The sequence below is a fragment of the Crocuta crocuta genome, unplaced genomic scaffold (genome assembly GCF_008692635.1).
Source record: "Crocuta crocuta isolate KB4526 unplaced genomic scaffold, BGI_CrCroc_1.0 scaffold15, whole genome shotgun sequence".
NCBI classification, from domain to species: Eukaryota; Metazoa; Chordata; class Mammalia; order Carnivora; family Hyaenidae; genus Crocuta; species Crocuta crocuta.
The window spans coordinates 1,332,622-1,351,940 of record NW_027530508.1 but is presented as its reverse complement, the minus strand read 5'-3'; the positions used below and the strand labels follow the sequence as shown (position 1 = coordinate 1,351,940).

The 19,319-nt window shown below is 51.2% G+C and overlaps 2 protein-coding genes across 5 annotated transcripts; both read right to left on the bottom strand.

Moving 5' to 3' along the window:
* Nucleotides 1-7,988: 7,988 nt before the first annotated feature.
* Nucleotides 7,989-11,792, bottom strand: SPEF1 (sperm flagellar 1). Of its 4 annotated transcripts, none has more exons than XM_077766877.1 (8): nucleotides 11,529-11,792; nucleotides 10,165-10,276; nucleotides 9,688-9,844; nucleotides 9,465-9,504; nucleotides 9,250-9,310; nucleotides 8,929-9,052; nucleotides 8,709-8,812; nucleotides 7,989-8,450 (listed from the first exon to the last, which is right to left on the bottom strand). In XM_077766877.1, exons 1-8 carry the CDS (start codon nucleotides 11,635-11,637, stop codon nucleotides 8,129-8,131), a joined length of 1,029 nt encoding a protein of 342 aa, XP_077623003.1. In that variant the 5' UTR covers nucleotides 11,638-11,792; the 3' UTR covers nucleotides 7,989-8,128. The 4 variants fall into 4 exon arrangements, with proteins under 4 accessions (XP_077623003.1, XP_077623002.1, XP_077623004.1 ...); XM_077766876.1 differs by having other exon boundaries at nucleotides 8,719-8,812; XM_077766878.1 differs by lacking the exon at nucleotides 10,165-10,276 and having other exon boundaries at nucleotides 8,719-8,812; nucleotides 11,529-11,574.
* Nucleotides 11,793-14,082: 2,290 nt separating this feature from the next.
* Nucleotides 14,083-17,321, bottom strand: CENPB (centromere protein B). The gene is made up of 2 exons (XM_077767041.1): nucleotides 17,301-17,321; nucleotides 14,083-16,800 (listed from the first exon to the last, which is right to left on the bottom strand). The coding sequence occupies exons 1-2, from the start codon at nucleotides 17,319-17,321 to the stop codon at nucleotides 14,914-14,916; spliced, it is 1,908 nt and encodes a 635-aa protein (XP_077623167.1). The 3' UTR covers nucleotides 14,083-14,913.
* Nucleotides 17,322-19,319: the final 1,998 nt, after the last annotated feature.

The following is a 19,319-nucleotide window of genomic DNA, read 5'->3' as shown; positions in this document are numbered from 1 at the left end:
CGTTTCCGGCCAATAAGCGGACGCCAGAGAACCGCCAACGGGCGTTGCGCCACTGCATCACGTGCAAGGGGGCCCTCTGCGGCGCCGGGCTAGCCCACACCTAACCACGGCTCGGCGAGTTCTCGCGATGAAGGGATCTAGGCAGCCAGAGGTGGCCCGGGGCCAGCATAGGGCGGAAAGGGAAGGAGGAGCTTCTCGAATACCTCCCGTCCGCGTCCCAAGTTCAGCCCTGGAGTTTGCATCTCCCGCCTGGGCCCCAACTCGAAAAGGGGTTTTCCTGGGCTCTGTCCCCTCGAGTACCCGTAAGGTGGGACTCAGATAGGTGGGGCACCAGAACGTCGCCTTTCTCCCTAGGCTTCCAAGCCCGCATCGGCAATCGATATGGGCATCCCTAGGTCCTCCTGTTCAGGGGCTGAGGAACCCACCATCCTTCCCACTTTGCAACCTCAGGGTTTCTGCCTCTTCCTCTTCCACCCTATCCCTCCGTCTCGGAGGAAGCGCTCTCGCGCGGACTCGAAAGGCGTCGTAGGAGCCAGGCCGGCCGGATTAAGCATCAGAACAAAGAAGACGCGCGGGATGGGTCCCGGGGGACCGCAGCCTCTGCTCCTGGTCTCCATGGAGGCGGTCGCCATGGCAGCGGGATGCGCCTAGCTCAGCGTCGCGGGGTGGAATGTGAGCACCTGCACAGAGACCGGGAGCGAGAGGCGGGACCCTAGGGTCTTTAGGAGTTCCAGTAGCTGCTCCGCCGGGTGGTCCTGGAACAACAGTCCCCCTCCCCCATTTCTCTGGCCTTGACAGGGTCCCTAAAGTGCCTGCGGGGAGCTGTCCAGAGCCCGAGGTTCCCTCCTTCCCATGTAACTACGGGAGAGATGGTATGGTGCGGCTGAGGGTCGGCTTCCTTTCAGAAGGACCTGGGTCGCTGCTTTTGGGGAACCTTCAAGGTTCCTGTCTTCCGAAGGATACCCGTGGTTCCTAACCTATCTCACAGCCTCTGGTTTCCAAACTGTTGACAAATTAATCTTCCTGAACTACTGTTGCCATCGCATCTTCCCCTCCTCCAAAACCTGCGTGCTCTGGGACTGTCTCCAGCAGAGCTTCACAAACTTTTTACAAGCATTTTGGGCGATTCATGCGCACTCTGGCGTTTGAGATACTGCCCTCCAGCGTGGGCATTGGGAGAGTCCCACATTCTGATCCCAGCGCATCCACTCCTGCAGATGCTTTTTCACTACCCGGCCCCACCATTCCATGTGCCCCACTATGCTCCCCCCGCTAAATTGTATTCCCATGTCTATTCTGTTCTATTCTTCTCGTTTAAAGTTGGCAGACAGTGGGCCTAAAGCCGACTGCAGACTACTATATTTTGTTTAGCCCACATGAGGCTTTTAAAAATTCTAATTCTTCTTCCTCTTCTCCTTCTCCTCTTTCTCTTCCTCCTCTCCCTCTCCCTCTCTTTCCTCTTCTTCCTCTTCTTCTTCTCATTCCCCCTTTGAAATACCAGAAGATCTAACAACAGGGACTCACATTCTATCCTGGTACCAAAGACTGGCACATCAACTTTCTGTTGTCCCCACCAATCTCAATTTTCTCACATTGATTTTACCTTCTGGGTTTGCTTTCATGACACCTTCCTTATGCTACCTTTCCACCTAGAATGCCCGTTCCACTCTCCTTTCACGGACAAAACTCACCCTCCAAGACCAAGTTAAGCCTTCCCTGTATTATTATGTCTTTCTAGACAACTTCTCCTCAAAACTATTCCTAGTGTGGGCTGTTTCAAACACAGAGACTAGCTGCTAACTGGGCACTGCCTGGGGCCATTTCCTAACTGTCAGCTGCTTTAAACAAATATTGACTAAGTGTGCATGATGGGCAAGTTACTGTGCTAGGCTGTGGAATTACAGACTCTCACAGTTCAGGGTGGGAGTACACCACACAAAACCAGCTGTGGTTTCTTGTCCCTGCCAAACACTCCTCACACTCCTAGGTGCTGGGCAGTCTGGCTGACTGGCCAACTGGAAGGACCTGCAATACAAAGCTGCCCATGCCCCGAGATACTACAGGCTCCCAGGGAAGGCCCCAAGGCCACAGTAAGTACAGATGGCTCTGGAAAGCCTCCAGGAGGAAATGAGATTCTTTGTGCCAGGAGGAGGTCAGATTAGATGGCACATGGCTGCCCCATTACAGCCCGATGGGTCTGTTTACCAAGAAGAAGGATGATAACATCAGAGTGTGCCCAGGCCGTGGGACTTCCTGTGTGGAGGGCCTTAATAGAGCTTTGAGGGAAGCCACAGGCTCCCTGGAGATTGGGGCAGCATGGGAAGGAATTAAGAGCAACTTCAGGGGTCATGATCTCGCTGTTCTCTGACAGTATGCACTTGCTTGGGATTCTTTGTCTCCCTCTCTCTCTGTCCCTCCCCCTCTCTCTCTCTTTCTCAAAAATAAGTAAATAAACATTAAAAAAAAAAAAAAGAACAACTCCAGTTTAGGACAGATTGAACTCATGTAAAATATCCATTCCAGCTCCAAACACGTGGTATTCTCGACTCTATTCTTTGTAATAAAAATTAAACAACTGTAACCTTGTTGGAAAACCACTGGGCGGTATCCTAATAAAGCTGAAAATGCCAACCCTTTGACCCAGCAATTCCACTCTTAGTTACATACCAAAAGACATGCATACAAATATGCACGGCAGCACCACTTGGAATAGCCCCAAACTGGAGACAACCCAAGTGTCCATCAAAAATAGAATGAATAAATAAACTGCACTGTATTCATACAAAGGCCTATCATACAGCAATGACGAAGAACAACCTCTACTGAATATATGCAACAACATGATGACTCTCATAGGCAATACTGAGCAAAGGAAGCCCTGCACAAAGATAGTATAAACTGTATTGTATTGTGTATTCTAGTACCAGTCTCGGTAAACATGTATGCATTTCCCTTGAGTATATATTGAGGAATGAAGTTGCTGGAGCATAGCTGTTGTGCCTTTATAATGTGTCAACTTAGGTGTGGTGGACTACATTTCCCAGAATTCCCTCCCAATTAGGGTGGGCCACAACAGGCATTTAAAAAAATTTTTTTTTCAATGTTTTTTAAATTTATTTCTGAGAGAGACAGCATGAGCAGAGGAGGGTCAGAGAGAGAGAGGGAGATACAGAATCTGAAACAGGCTCCAGGCTCTGAGCTAGCTGTCAGCACAGAGCCTGAAGTGGGGCTCGAACCTACAAACTGTGAGATCATGGCCTGAGCCAAAGTCTGTCGCTTAACCGACTGAGCCACCCAGGTGCCCCCACAACACACATTTTTAAAATATATTTTTATTTTTTATTTTATTAAAAAAGTTTTAAACTTTTATTTATTTTTGAGAGACACAGAGAGACAGAGTGCAAGCAGGGGAGAGGCAGAGAGAGAGGGAGACACAAAATCTGAAGCAGGCTCCAGACTCCGAGCTGTCAGCACAGAGCCCAACTCAGGGCTCTAAGCCACAAACTGAGATCATGACCTGAGCTGAGGTTGGATGGCCAACTGACTGAGCCACCCAGGCGCCCCTTTTATTTTTTATTTTAGAGAGAAAAAGAGTGCAAATTGGGGAGAGGGGCAAAGGGAGACAGAGTATCTTAAGCAAACTCCATGCTCAGCGCAGAGCCCAGTGCAGGATTCAATCCCAGGACTCTGGAATCATGATCTGAGCTGAAATCAGATGCTCAACTACTGAGCCACCCAGGCACCTCCACAACAAGAATTTTGGCATGAGCTTTGGAGGGTGGAAGACAGAGCAGTGACTGTGTTGGCACACTTGCAAAGTCTAGGCAGAAGTTTTGTAGCTCATACATTTTGTTGCCTATCTGTTAGCTCACGTCATTGACATGGGATAGCAGTCAGGCTCGCAACTACTCCACCTCTCCCTGGATCCTCCTTTAGTTTCTTTGACTCCTGGGCCAGATAACAGAGGGCACCAGCCTCTCCTGCAGGACACCTATAACATCAAGTTTGGAGGTAGTGGGAACTGATACGAGCTCGAGTTTGCAATCAAAGCTTCCAGCTTATGCTCATGGATTCCGGCTTGTCCTTTCTCTCCCCCACTTTATATCCACTCTCCCTTCCCAGTGGCATGACCTGTGGACTTTAAGCTCCAGCATCAGATGCAAAACCACAATCTTACAGAAACTGTTTAACAGTTACCCAAAGTCAACTATGTTTTTTGTTTCTATGTTTTTATTATTTAACCTTCACTGATACAATAGCATAGACAGATGTTTAATTTTATACGACACTCCCAAACTATTTTCTGAAATGGTTGTACTCATATACCATCAGCAGAGTATTAAGAGAGTTCTAGTTGCCTTACCTCCTCATTAATACAAAAATTATCAGTTGGTTTTGTAAAAACATGACACTGTGCAAACCAACGCATGGCAACAGGCCACCAATCTTCAGCCTCTGCTCTGAATCATGCCCTTATGGAGGACAATTTCACTATATTCATCAAGATTACAAATGNGATGAGCACTGGGTGTTATGTGGAAACTAATTTGACAATAAACTATTTGTAAAAAAAAATTATAATAATAACACACAAACCTCCCCCCCAAAAAAAGATTACAAATGCACATACTCTTTGTCCTAACATAGAATTAATCATGGTGATATACTTGCATGAAATCCTAAACTGAATGCAGGAGGTTATTCATTAATCCATTATTGTTATTAATAACAGAAACAACTTAAATGTCCATGAACAGAGGGCTGATTAATTAAATTTTGTACACACAATAGAGTATTATACAGCTTTTAAAACAGGAAGTTTTCAATGTGTTGATATGGGAAAATATTGTATTAGTTGAAGTTCACCAGAGAAACAGAATTAATGGGAGATGATACAGAGACAGGGCTTTAGCTGATATAGGTGATACAGATAGACTTATTATAAGTAGTTAGCTCTTGTGATGAGAAAGCTAATTGGCAAGTCTGCATACAGAATGAGTCAGCAAGCTGGAACCTAGGAGAGTCAATCCAAAGGCTGGCAGGCACATGACAAAGGAAGAATTGATATTTCAGTTAGAGTCCAAAGGCAGGAAAAAAAAAAATCCCAGCTCAAAGGCCATCAGAAAGAAGAAAGTTTCTATTACTCAGGGAGGAGACGTCCTTTTTATTCTGTTCAGGCCTTCAACTAATTGGATAAGGCCCATGCACATTAGGGAGAGCAATCTGCTTTATTCAGTCTACCTTTATTTTTTTTTTAATTTTTTTGAGAGAAGGTGGAGGGAAGAAGAGGGAGAGAGAGTCTTAAGCAGGCTCCATGCCCAGTGTAGAGCCCAACACAGGGCTCAGTCTCACACTCGTGAGATCATGACTTGAGTCTATGTCTGACACTTAACCAACTGAACCATCCAGGTGCCCCTATCTTTAAATGTAAATGCTAATCTCATCTGAAAACACCTTCACAGAAACACCAAGAATGTTTGACCAAATACCTGGGCACCCTGTGGCCCAGTAAAGTTGGCATATAACATTCACCGTCACATACTGATAAGAGATCGATGGAGTGGAAAATCAAGATACAGGACGGAATGTGTAGTATGCTTCCCCTTTATGGTAAAAAAAGAAAGGCGGGTGCAGAATAGCAATAAAGGTGAATATTTGCTTGCATTCACAAAAAGACATTCTGGAAGAATGCACAGAAACTAAAAATAAAGGATAACCCTATTGCAGGTGTGTTTATCTATTCTAAACATTAAGTAACAACAAAATTAAGGTACCTTTTTGAATGCGTTCTCTTCTAGGATTGTGAATACTTGGGGAGACAAGCCATGTTTTAGATTTGTGTTCCTAGCATTTAGTACATAGTAGGCACTAAATGAACATTTGAGGAATTAATAAATGAATGAACCAGAAGAAATCAGATTTCGTGTGGGTCAGAAAGGGAAGAAGCGTGTGAGGATCAGAGGAGGAAATTATGGCAATGGCTGTCAGAGGGGAAGTTTGGGGAATAAGAGAGATGTTGAAAGAAGAGTTATAGAATTATGTGGTATAATCCACTTTCATACTTATTCCCAAGAAACATTCAATAAAATTCTTCATTGGGGGATTTAATTTGTTAGGTTTTGAATATGATTTTAGATTCAGGCACATTTCGGTATTAGGAATAGACAAGGCTGGGGCAAGGAACTCAAAAGAAGAGGAACCTCCAGGACTTGGTCCAGCCTCTGCCATGAAGGAAGCCAGCGGACTCCTGAGAGGGTGATCCCTGCCACCAAACCTGTACTCTGGGCCCACTGTCCTCCTGTCAGGCAGAGCCATGCCCTACCCAACCTCCTGGTCCCCAAGCCCCTCTACAAACCATTCCTACCAGCTCCACACACAGGAGCTCCAGGTGTGGTCCATGATGACAGATTCAGAGACCAGAACTCTGGAGAATCAACGCAGACTACAGCAAGATAACAGTGCTAGAGCTGGGGTCAATATGTGTGATGGCTGGTGGTTAATTTAGGGGAAAGTAGAAGATCAGGCTGAAGCCAGTGGAAACCTAAGACCAGGCTGAGTGCAGGGAAGAGGCAGGGAAGAGGCTCAGCCCAAGGCCAGGAGTAGTCGTCAGTTTGTATTTTTATTTATTATTTTAGGAGCTCAGGTGAACAGAATTGTGCTACCCATACTCCTTAGTTCATAACGCTCTCTCTCCCTGCTTGTCCATAAAATGCCCACTATGAACACCTGTAAACCCACCACCTGCCCAAGGACTAAAAGATTAAACATAACTTGCTAATATGCTTCTTACCTCTGCTTCCTCTCAGAGGTAACCACTCTCCTAGATTTTATCCTTTCCTTGCTTTTTCCACCTTGTGGTAGACAGCTTTTACAACGGCTCCCAATGATCCCTGTCTCCTGGTATTCACACCCATGCACACCTCTCCCCTTGAATGTGGGCTGGGCCTCATGACTTAACTTCTAATAAATAAGATACAACCAATGTGATGGATGTCACTTCTGTGATTATATTAGATAAGATTGTAATTGCCATCTTGCTAGAAGACTCTGTTAACTCTCTCCCTTGCTGGCTTTGATGAAGTGAGCTAGCACACTGGAAGTGACCAAATGGCAAGGAAATGAGGGCACCAGCCAACAACCAGCAAGAAACTGAAACCCTCAGTCCCACAACCCACAAGGAACTGAACTCTGTCAACAACTTGGAAGTGAATCCTTCCCCAGTTAAGACCTCAGGTGAGACCACAGCCCTAGCCAACACCTTGAATGCAGCCTTATGAGAAACTCTGAAGCAGAGGACCCATCTAGGCCATGCCTGGCCTCCTGACACACAGAAAATGTGGGATAATAAATTTGTGCTGTTTTAAGGTTGTGGTGACTTCTTACACGTGATAGAAACTAATACAAGTTATCTTCAGTTCTTTTCTATTACAAAGAATGTCACTGCACAGTGTCACAGAATGCAGAACACAAGAGCTTAAGTTTCCCCTGGTATATGCTGAAATATATCTAGGAATAGAATTGGGGGTCTCAGAATGTAATACTAGTAGTCAGTAAATTATCAGAGTTAGGGTCACGTCATGGTCATAGTGTCTTCATCAGGATTGGGAATCAATCAAGCTTGGCCTCAGTCCATAGAACTAGGGGTCAGTCCGTGGGCACGGTTGAGGGTGAGTGTGTGGCTACATTTGGGGAGAATCAGAAGCCTGGGTTTGGAGTTGGGTTTGGACAGGGCTGGAGGTTTCTGTGAGGGTGAGAGCGGGGGTCAATCTAGGGCCAGTGTTCGAAGTCAGGCTGTTCTAGTGCACAAGACCTGACTCTTGTGATATCGTCCACCTATCAGGCAGCGGCCACCCAGGGCCCAGGTGCCCAAAGGTGAGACCCACTCTGGGCCTACAGGCCCTTTCACTCAAAGTGGGGGGCGGGGGTGAGGGGGCAGTGCGGCATAAGAAGGGCAAGAAAACTAGACAGAGAAGGCAGTCGCAAGGCAGTCGCAGGAAAGAGCGTTTCTTTAATGGGGGTAGTGCGGTCCCGTGTCTACAAAGCGTTCTCAAAGGTGCCCCCATAGGAAGGGAGGGTGGTTGGAACAGGCACAGCTCATGTCTTCCCCACTCTAGGCTGAAGCCACTCCTCACCCCTTCCTCTCCAGCTGTTGTGCTCTCCAGCCTCTAGCGGGGTCCCAGGTGAGCGCGCAGGAGAGGGAAGAGTCTCCCTCAGCTGCCTCGGGCAGCTTGCCCCGAGGCCCAGATGGCAGAGAACTAGCCTGGAGGGAGACGCCGCTGTCCTCAGAGCTGGGCGGGGACCTGTTTCTAGGGGTGTGCACCGAGTCGGGGCACCGCCCTCTAAAGCCCAGAGCAGGGAGCATCGAGGTGGGGCTCCTGGTGTCGGGCACGGCTTTGGGGAGCATGCCAGGTCTCTGCATGTGGCTTCTGGGTTCTGGAAAGCGGTCCATTCTGCTGACCCGGATGGAGTGGAAGGAGTTGGCTCAGGGGAACTCCTTCTGAGGGCTCCTGCCTCACTGCCTCCCAACACTCACCCCCATCCCAAGGGATGCGCGCGCTGGCGCCCCAGGAGGCTCATTGGAGCTGCCGGCTCCGCCCGCCCGTTGGTCCGTCAGTCCGTCGATGGGTGCGTGGGTGGGTGCGTCGGTCTCGGCGACCCTGCTCTGGCGGGTACTGGGGCGTCCCTGCGCGGCCCGGGCCGCCGCTCACCGCTGCTTACGCTCTGCCTGCTGGAGCCGCCGGGAGAGGTCGTCGATGCGCACGTTCTTGAGCTGGAGCAAGTGCTCCAAGCGCCTCACCTTCATCTGCAGGACCTGGGCCGCGCCGCACAAAGGTCAAGCCAGGCGCTCGCTGCCTTCTGTCCCCACCACTGCAGGCCCTAAGCACCCACCACCCCACCACCGCCCGCGCCTTCCCAGTGCACCCTCACCTGCACAGTCTCCTGCGAGGCCAACAGTTCCTGTTCCTTTTCAGCGATCTGGAGGACGAAGCTTGGGTCGCCCTGCAGTGCCTGACTATATCCCGGAGGTCTGGGCGCGGGCGGCCGGCCCCCCCTGGGGTGGGAAGCAGTTCAGCGGAGGCCCGGACCTCGGGCCCTACTCTCACCCTTCCACTGCCCCTCGGCCAGGTCTTCCCGCCCCGTCTCCCCCATTCCTGCCCTCCGAGGAACAGCCCGCCCCCACCCTTACCTGCCAGCCCTGTGTAGGGAGATCATCAGGCCTGGAGAGGTAGGAACTCCCAGCCTCCTTACCTGAGCTGCCCTCCTCCCTGGGGGTCCGGGGCACCTTCCCCTCGGGCCTTCTGGGACAAACCTGAGACGAGGCAAGTGGAGGAGCTAACCGTGCTGGAGTCCTATCTTCCGGACTCCTCCCTTGCTTCCCGCAACCCCGCCCCTCTCCCCCCATAGGAAGGAAGGACGGGAGGAAAGCTGCTCCTGGGAGAGACGGAAAGGAAAGGCCACTTTACCCACATCCATGTAGCCAGTGCCATCCTGGGGAGCCAGCTCCTGAAAGAACCCCTGGGGTTTACTGTGCGGTAGGACCCGCTCATCCTCAGTGAGCCCCATAGCTCTTCCGTGGTTCCCAAGACCAAGCTCCCTTTGCCAGACACCCTTCTCCCACACTTATTCCCAAGGCGGGGCTTCCCGCTGTCTGGGAAAACAGTGGGAGAAGCTTGAGTGGGGAGGCACCTGTAAAGAGCCCGCGCCCTGCTTCCTGCGCCTCTGGCGCTCCTCCAGGCGCTGCCTCAGCGGAATGAGCACTAACTCCACCACGCCTGGCGCGCACTGCGCGATCTTGCGCATCACGTCCTCCGGTACCGAGAAGTTTAGCTTGTTCAGCACCTTCCTGGGAACAGACACAGGAATGGAGGACTGGGTCTTCGCGGAATGAAGTGAGGGGCGTGGGGGAGAAGAAAGGGGTGCAGCCCTGGGGGAATGAGTCCGAATCTTGGTTGTCCCGTTCCTTTGTCTCCTCCTCAATTTAAAAAAAAAAAAAAAAATCCCTTGATTTTGTTACCAGTTCTGCCTGCGCTGTCCCTCCCTACCCTGCCACCCAACAGAGTCCCAGCCTGGGCTTTGGAGATCATGGGGGGTGGGGGTAGCCCTCCTGGGATCCTGTGGGGTGTGTGTGTGGAGATTCCCTAGTGCACCCAAGAATTCTGCTACCTGTTTAGGTGACCCCAGTTGCTAAGCTTCTGTTGGAGAGAGTTGGCAGGGACATAATTGTGCATCTCCACCATCTTGGGGAAGTAAAACTTGATGACTTCTGCGACCAAGACTGAGGGAATGGAAGCAGACATGGAAGGGGGGCGGGGTGGAGTAGGTAAGGGAGAAGGAGTAGGGAGAAGATGTGCATGGGATGGGAGAATGGGGGGTTACAGAGTGGTGTGGCCAAGTGGATGGGTGGAGGTGTGGAAAGGGAATGGATGATAGGGAGGGAGGGGTAGTGGAGGAGAGGGAAGAGGTTCATTAAAGCGAGATTAGAAATCAGTGAATAGCCTCCAGCATACCCCAGAGAGGCAGCAGCCCATCCATCCCCATTAACTCAGGCATATGAAAACTGAGGTCTCTGGTCTTCTAAAGAATGAGTCTCCAAGGGAGCCCATCAGGGGGCCTGGGGCCCCACACTAGGCATTCACATGGATACACACACACACACACACACACACTCCAACAGCAAAGTCCCAGGAAAGAGTTACAGACTCACACAAGAAGACACGTGTAATGAGATCCCCTTGCAGATATGGTCATAGGACAAAGTGTGTAGAAACATAGGCACACATACACACACCGCACAGAGATGCACAAACACATACACATATTTCCATCACTGAAGTTCCAAGAGACGGTCAGCAACACATACATACAAGCACAATAAGTCACATAGGCACCATTATACACATACAGAGATACATACTTCTTTCATTAAAATCTCAGGAGACAGTCTTAGACACACAAACACCTAACAATCACAAACGCATATGTACACAAGACCCCCTATATGCATACAGGACAGAATGTATCAACAAACATACGAACATACACAAGCTCAGACTCCCACAAGACAGATATGCAGAATATAGTAATGAACAAGTACACACAGAGAGATGCACAAAAACATACACAGACACACGTCTTAGTCATTAAAGTCCCAGGAGGGAGTCACAGACTCACACTCAGACATACACCACAACCACACATGCATAAAGGATAGAACAAAGGGATATATGTATAGACCCACACACAGCCATAGCCCCACAGATACAGATACACACACACACACACACACACACACACACACACACACACACACACACACACACACACACACACACACACACACACACACACGTCTATAATTGAAGTTCCAGGAGATAGACACCTCCCAACATACACATACCCACACGCACAGAAGCACAAAGAAACACATGCATACAGACTCCTTACACACATACATACATGACAGAAAGTGTAGACAAACACGGACACACGGGATGCACGCAGGGGTGCACACACACTGAGGCGCACACCTCCATCACTGAAGTCTCTGGAGAGATTTCGCTTGGGCCGGGACAAGGGAATGTTGTCTACCCACAGGTACAGCTGGTGCAACGCCTCCTCGTCCACGCTGCCTGCCATTGGCACCCCCAGCAAGGCCAGCCCGTTCCAGCCGTGTAGCGTCAGCGCCAAACCACACGATCTCTCAGGCGCCTCTTCTTTCGCCACCGAGGGCGCCCAGGCCGGCCTCTGCCTCTCTAACCGGGAAACTCGCCTCCCAGCTGGGAGCAGCCATATTGTTTTCTGAAACCATGGCAACTGTCCTTGACTCTGAGGAGAACAGGGGCTTCTGGGAGTTGTAGTTTTCTCCCTCTACCTACTCTCCGGCCCCAGCTTTGAACAGGCGATTAGGTGGCCTTGTCTTCCCAGCCATCTGCTCCCACTCCACCTGATCAGCCACTGGCCCACCCTGGGGCCTGCCAACCCAACTGAGCCCTCAGAATCCCTGCACCAGCATCCTCAAAGCGGAGATTCCCCTTCTGGAGCCTTCAGCTATCTGTACTAAGTGAAGTCAGCATCCCAATGTTCGTCAGGTTTACCTGGGTGTACACTGTAATTAATCATCTGCTGCTTCCCATTTGGATTGTGTGATAGGCTGTTTGACAGTGTCTCCTTGCTGGGTGTCCCCTCAAAGCTCTGTGCTATTAGGGCCATCACCACTACTGCCCTTCCCAGCAGTGTCCTGGTAGGGCATTTAATATGTCACCCAGACTCCCAGGGAGAATTTGGGCAGGTTATTTAACTCCTTAACCTTATTTTCCCTTTGTGAAGTGGGAATGGCTCTCACCTATTTGTCCCAGTGGGGTAAGAGTGAGGAAATTGGGAAGGGTACTTACAGATTTGCGTTTGTATGGGGCCTGAGGGTATGGGAATTGACTACCTGTATAAAAGCTGCAAGAGCTCCGGTAAACACTTCCACAATCCCTCATCTACCTCCAAAGAGCTATTCTTCCATGGGTTAGAAATGGATTTCAGTAGCCAGTCCCATTTCAAAGGAGCACTATTTGTAGAAGGGTTAGGGATGTGGGTTCTTCCTTAATGAAGGGACACAAATTACCAGTAAAGGGGTGATCTAGGGTCAGCCAGGGAAGAAAGACTTGCTTCCAAGACGCAATGTGGCTTTGGGGACATTACTAGACCTCTCTGTGTCTGTTTTCTCAGGGTTTTACCTACCTCGTAGGGGTTTTGTGGGCATCTAAAGTGCTTAGCAGAGGGCCTGGCACCTAACAAGGGCCCTATTAACATCAGTTGGTCCCATCACTAATATGATCTCAGTTCCAGCAGAGGAGAAGACACATGGAAATGATTTGCCTTGTTGGTATTTGAGATGAGGGAGTGGGTTGAACAGGGGCACCTGGGGAGAAAGCTACCGCTCCCATCTTACTCCAGAGCGGGTCAGGGGATAGGCTGGGCTTCCTTATGAGTTTCCGGTTTCCTCCTCCATAGCTCAGATGGTGGTAAGGGGAATCCCAACTACTTTTTGCCATCACTTAGTTTCACTGCCTTCAAAGCCTACAAGGGGAAACCCTGAGTGCCAGGAATGTAGCAGGCCAAGTGTGGAATTGTGAGTCTACCTTCTTGTTTTAAAGTCATACATATTGGCCTTTCTAGAAGGGACCACACCCAGGGCAGGCAAGGGACAAAAGATGGCCTAGATATCCCCCCACCCCCAACATTCCAGGGTGGAGAGAGGAAGAACTGAAAGGAAGTGGTGGGGAGGGAACTGCAGCAGTGATGTGCCAGCCCTAGTGAAGGTGGGAAAACCGGTTTGGGGCCCAGGCCCTCCCATAGCTGGAACCATGGGGGCCTGAGGGCCTCAATGAGGGAGGGGCTGGGCCCTGAAAGGAGAAAAGGGGTAAGAGATCAGCAGAGGCACCAATCTTCACCTGTGGACTGGGGTGCCCCCTGGAGGGCACCACACAGTGAGTTGCCCATTCTTCCTCAGCCTCTTGGGGGTGCAATCTATCCCAGGAATATTACCTTTCTCCTGCCACTGTCTGCGGGATAACCAGTCACCTGGCTTGGATGTGCCAATCACTGAAATGCCTAAGGGCTCCCCCTTAAAGCATCAGAAGGAAACCAAGGGAGGCCCTGTATGTCCCTCTGAACTCCAACCCGGACCACAGGAGTTGCCCCAACACTCCTTTTGCTCTGCCTTCTGGCCCCACTCCTGTAAGGACCTTCTTTAATGGGCTTGATAGGCCTAGTTCCCGGTTTCACTTGGTCCAAGAGGGACTGCTGGCTCCCTCCCTTCTCTCCTAGCTAACTGACGCCAAGCTTCTTTCTAACCCCAAAGCAGGGCAAGGCCCAACCTCCTCAAACCCAGGCAGATACACTGAAGACCCTTCCTCCCCAAACTTGGATAATACTTAGATGTGGAGGTGGCCCCTCGCCCCAGGCAGGATGTAGGCTGTGGCCACCCTCTCAACGCTTGGTTCCATGTCCCACCAGAGCAAGGACCAAAGGGAGCCAGGAAAGGATGTGTTCCCAAGACAGACGCAAGCCCAGACCATGAAGGATGCACCCTTGGCTGTTAAAACGTTCACCCCCACAAAAGGGGAGTGGACAGATTTATTGAATTCAGACTGGGAAAGGAGCGGCTGGATGGCTGGACTCTGGGCCCAGCCCCAGGCCCCCTGCCCAGAATAGAGCCCTGCCAGAGAGGGAGGAGAGGCGTGAGGCCTGCAGCTACCCACAAGGGAAGTGCCCATTATCACTCCCCTGGAGGGCCTCCTGGGAACCTCCAATCTGGAAAGAAAACCAAGGGCCAAAGTAACCTGGACTGGGCCAGAGAAAGGGATTGGGAAGATGGGGAAGCAGGCAGAGGCAGGCTCAGGAGCCTGCGGTGAGTTAGACTGTGCTTCTCAAGGCGGCCCAGGGGCAGGGGTGGGGGGCTGCCAGCCTTGTGGGGGCCTAGGCTGGGCCTTCCTCTGGAGCCCTTCCCAGAATGGCTTTGGGGTCCCCCCCCACCAAAGACCTGGTGTGGACGGCAGAGGGGAGAGGCACTCTCCGGCCGGGAGCTTCCAGGGCCCATCCCTGGCTGCTCCTGTGGCTTAGTCCACTGATGGCACGGTGTGGTAGCACCGGACAGCTCCCCACCCTCCCCACCTGGTCCCCCAAGCCCAGGGGCAAATGGGGAGGAAAGAGGACTCTGAGAAAGAGGCAATAAGCAGGCAGTGAGGCTGACGCCAGCCGTGGGCCCTACCGAGGTGGCTGGGCCTGTCACAGGGCCCGAGGAACATCACTAAAGGATCTGGAGCTCCCCATTCTGGCTCCATCCACAGCGGCTGCCCAGAGAGTCCTCCGCCCTGGGCTGGTGCTGCCACGTCTGGGTCGGGCATGGCTAGGCCCAGTGGCTCAGCTTGGATGTCCAAGACCCCGAACTCCTGCCTGCCGGGCATGGTTCTTCCTGGTCACGTGGACCAGATCGTGTTCCAAATGAAGGATGTGGCTCTGCACACGGTCATCGATGGGGAAGGAAGTCAGGTACCTCTTGACCATAGCGAAGTAAGCCATGGCCTCCCCAAAGCTGGGCACAGGCACCTCATCGCCATCTTCCTCCTCGTCTTCATCATCTTCATCCTCATCATCCTCATCTTCCTCCTCTTCCTCACTGTCAGACTCAGAGTCCTCTTCACCCTCCAGGAAATGGAGAGTAGGGCACTGGGCCTCCTCCTGGGCACTGTAGCCCCCGAAGCTGCCACCAGCTTCTACTACCCCCTGGGCCCAGTCCTCAGCCTCCAAGCCCTCAGAGGAGCTCTCTTCCTCCTCTTCCTCCTCCTCTTCATCACTGTCCTCCACATCCCCCTCCTCTTCCACCTCCTCTTCCTCCCCCAACTCCTCTCCTTCCCCCCCTTCCTCCTCCTCTCCTTCTTCTTCCTCCTCCTCCTCCTCCCCTTCACCCTCCTCTTCCTCTTCCTCCTCTTCTTCTTCCTCCTCTTCCTCCTCCTCCTCTTCCTCCCCCTCACTCTTGAGGGCAGTGGTAATAGTGGCATTTGGGCCACCCCCGAAGCCAGCCTCACGAAAGCAGGCAGCTATGTCCGAGGGTTCCACTGCCTGCCAGGCGGCAGCCACGAAGTGCAGGGCCTCCATCAAACCTAGCTGCAGGCCTGAGGGATCCTGGCCCTCTAGTGCGGCCATGGCCTTGAGCAGCATAGCCTGGCGGTAGTGGCCCTTCACCTGTTGGACCACTCCCCGCTCCAGCGGCTGCACGGTGCCCGGGGGGAAGAAGGCCAGCTGTACATGCCGCAGGCCCGAGGTATCCAGGGACTGGGCAGCCAGGCGGCCGGCCAGCAGCAGGACTCGGCGAGACTCTGCAGCCATGCGAGTGTCCAGGGCCTTCAGGTACTTGGCCAGGGCCTGCGTGGTGACACCGCCCTTAGAGTTGGCGGTGTAGTCGCAAGGCAGGCCGGCTTGGCCCGCACGGGGCTTGGCCGACTTGCCGGCCACAAGCGGGGGCAGCTTCTCGCTACCGTCTGCGTTGGCGCACAGCAGGACGCTCAGGCGCTGGGTGGCCCTCCGCGCCCGTCCATCGCTGCCACACAGCCCCGCAGCCTGGTCGGGCAGGAAGTCGTACCACAGACTGGTCTCAATGGCGCTGAACACGTCCTGGGAGGCGTAGCCCTCGGCCACCGACGGCGGCTGCTCCTCCCGCGCGCGCCAGCCCGTCGACCCCCCGCCGCTGCCCTCCGAGGGCACCGCAGGCGGGCTGGCGGGAGTCGCTGGGGGACGGGGAGCAGCACTGCGCGAGCGGGCGCGGGCCACACCGCTGCAGGACACCACACCGTGGCGCCGGCGGAAGCGGTCCAGCCACCCGTTGGAGGCGGTGAAGTCGTCCATGCCCAGCTCCTCGGCGATACGCAGCGCCTTCTCCTTGAGGATGATGCCCTTGACGGGTAGGCCGGCGGCGCGGATCTGCTGGAACCAGGCGATGAGCAGCCCCTCGAGCTTGTCGTAGGGGGACAGCTTGTTGGTCTTGCGGCAGGTGGAGGCCACACCGTACTTGCGCTCCGACGCCAGGATGGCGCGCTTGTTCTTCAGGATGGTGCTCAGCGTGGACGGCGGGATGTTGAAGCGCCGCGCGATCTCGCCCTTGCGCAGGTCCGGGTTCTCCTCNGCGCCCACCCCCCTCCCCGCCGTCCGGGACTGACCGCGGGGGGGCGCTGCGGCCTGCTGGACCCGCCAGCGCTCGGGAGTCCGGAGACCCGCGGGCAAACGCGCCAGCAGGGGCGCGGTGCCGGGACCCTGCGCCCAGTGGGCACCGATCTGCTGCTTATAGAGAGTAACAACTGTGTTTTGTGGGTTTTGTTTTGTTACAGCAAAAATAGCCCACGCGTTTTGCGGAATCTGAAAAATACGGAAACTAAAAATCACCTTTCACCCCAACACCTGGAGACGTGCACAGGTAACATTTTGATACGTTTCCTTCCAATCTTTTCTCTAGGTTCATGCAGTTTTCTTTTTAAAAAATTATTGCATAAAACTGGCATCAGATGTATACACTGTAAAACTGGCAACTGCTACTGTTTTACCTGGCATCAAGTGATGAGAATTCTGCCACTCGATAAAGTATGGCCAACATGCTTTTTAATAGTTGTATATTGTTCCAACTATGGATGAACACTAATCTATGTAGACTATTGTTGCACATTTATATTATTTTTATAAGCAGCATTACAATTTTAAATCTATTTGATAGTAATCCCAAAATCTGTAGATAAACACTGATAACATCTGTGTGTCACCCTCAGGACTTTTCCGTGCATCCGGCATAAATGTGTTTCACCTACAGAAGTAATGCCATTTATAAATATATATATATTTATATGTATATATAGAAAAGCATACAGACACATGAATCCCAAACCTCCTCCTGCACCAAACAAATAACAATGACATATTCTTAAAACAATGAATGCATTGCAGTGTTAAAAAAAAAAAATCTCTTAGAGTAGCATGAGGTGTGTAATCAAAGAGGAAGGCTGTGACCCAGGGGGATGGGCTAAGGACCTGGGGCTGGATGAGGCTACAAGCAAGTGGATGTGTACAAGAAAAAGACCAAGGACAGTGCCCCGGGCTCTCCAAGGTTAAGGGTTCAAGAAAGCACTAACAAGAAATTCATGAAAAACAGCTGAAGGGGTTGGAGAACTGCCAGGCCTGTATGGTGTGCCGGAGGCCAAAGGGAAGAAAGTGTAACTCACTGCTGTGTTAGTGTGTATTTTTCTTTGAATGCCATTTGAATGTGAATTATCTAGTGACACTAGTGTGGCCGTTTGAATCCTGTGAATTTTCTTGTCATACTTTCTGTCCATGTTTTTCCTGTACTTGTCTTTTTGTGGACTTACAGCAGCTCTTCATATGCTCTGAACAGAAAATCTTTGTTAAGTATATTGCAAATATTTTCTTCCAGTCTGCTACTTAGCCTTTCACTTAGCCTAGGGAATCTTAGATAGGAGACGTTCGTAACCTTTAAGTAGGCGGCTGTGTCCATTTTTTCCTTTATCGTTTCTGGGTTTTGTGTCTTACTTAGGCCTTTCCCACTCTCGAGACATAAAAAATATTCTTCTAATCACAAGGTCTAGAAGAACATGGGAGATTTTTCCCTACAGGGGCCAGATCAGTGCTTGGACCATAATGGGTATATGGTCCCTGTCCAAGACTCCTTACCACATATTTTTCAGGAAACTGTCTATATTTTGGTGATTTCATCTATGTACACACATGTCCCTCCTGCCTCTTCACGCATCCTGGCTTTGATAATCAATGTGTGTTTGGGTGAATGGACAATGGGTGAGCTTTTTTTTTCCTACTTCGCTGAATTTTCCAAGTTTTTTTCAATAAGCAAATACAACAGTACCTTTAAAATTAAAAGGAGAATGGAAAGCTTGCTGAGAGGCACGAAGAATAATGATTAGGTAAGGAGAATGGGTATTAGGCCTAGTGGGCAGATATGGACAGCCTAGGCCAAGAGAGAAGAGAAGGTAGACTGTGGACTTCCCTAACGTGGGGAATTGGAAAAATGGTGCTTACAGAGGGAGGTGGGGGGCTTCAGATAGATTGACGTGGGAACTGCTCAGTTGAGAGGGAGTGGAAATGGGCTCTATGCCCTGCTACAGGCAGCAGGTAGACCAGATATCTGGAAATGGCTGTGCTGTCAGCACAAGTGTGTGGCTTTTTTTGTCCTGGAAGTCGCCATACTGGTATTTTTTGTAGGGCACCAAGGATGGGCCTGGAAGTTGAAGACAATGTGGGCCTATTTGATGGAGGTGGGTACAGTTATCAGGAAACAAGCTGTCCAGATATTTGAGGACATCTCTAGAGTTCCTAGAGCCAAGAGTCCCAAGAGAAATACCTCATTTCTCCCCCAATATTCCATAATTCTATTCATACTTTCATTTTTTTTTTATTCTGAGAGAGAGGGAGAGCAAGAGCATGTGAGAGCATGGGAGGGGCAGAGACAGAGGGAGAGAGAGAGAGAGAGAGAGAGAGAGAATCCCAAGCAGGCTCCACACTGTCAGCACAGAGCCCATTGTAGGACTCGAACTCACAAACTGAAAGACCATGACCTGAGCCAAAATGAAGAGTCAGACATTTAACTAACTGAGCCACCCAGAGGCCCCCATACTTTCATTTTTTTAAGTTTATTTATTTATTTTGAGAGAGAGAGTGCAGGGAAAGGGCAGAGAGAGGGGGAAAGAGAGAATCCCAAGCAGGCTCTGCACGGTCAGTGCAGTGTCAGTACAGAGACATGCGGGGCTTGAACT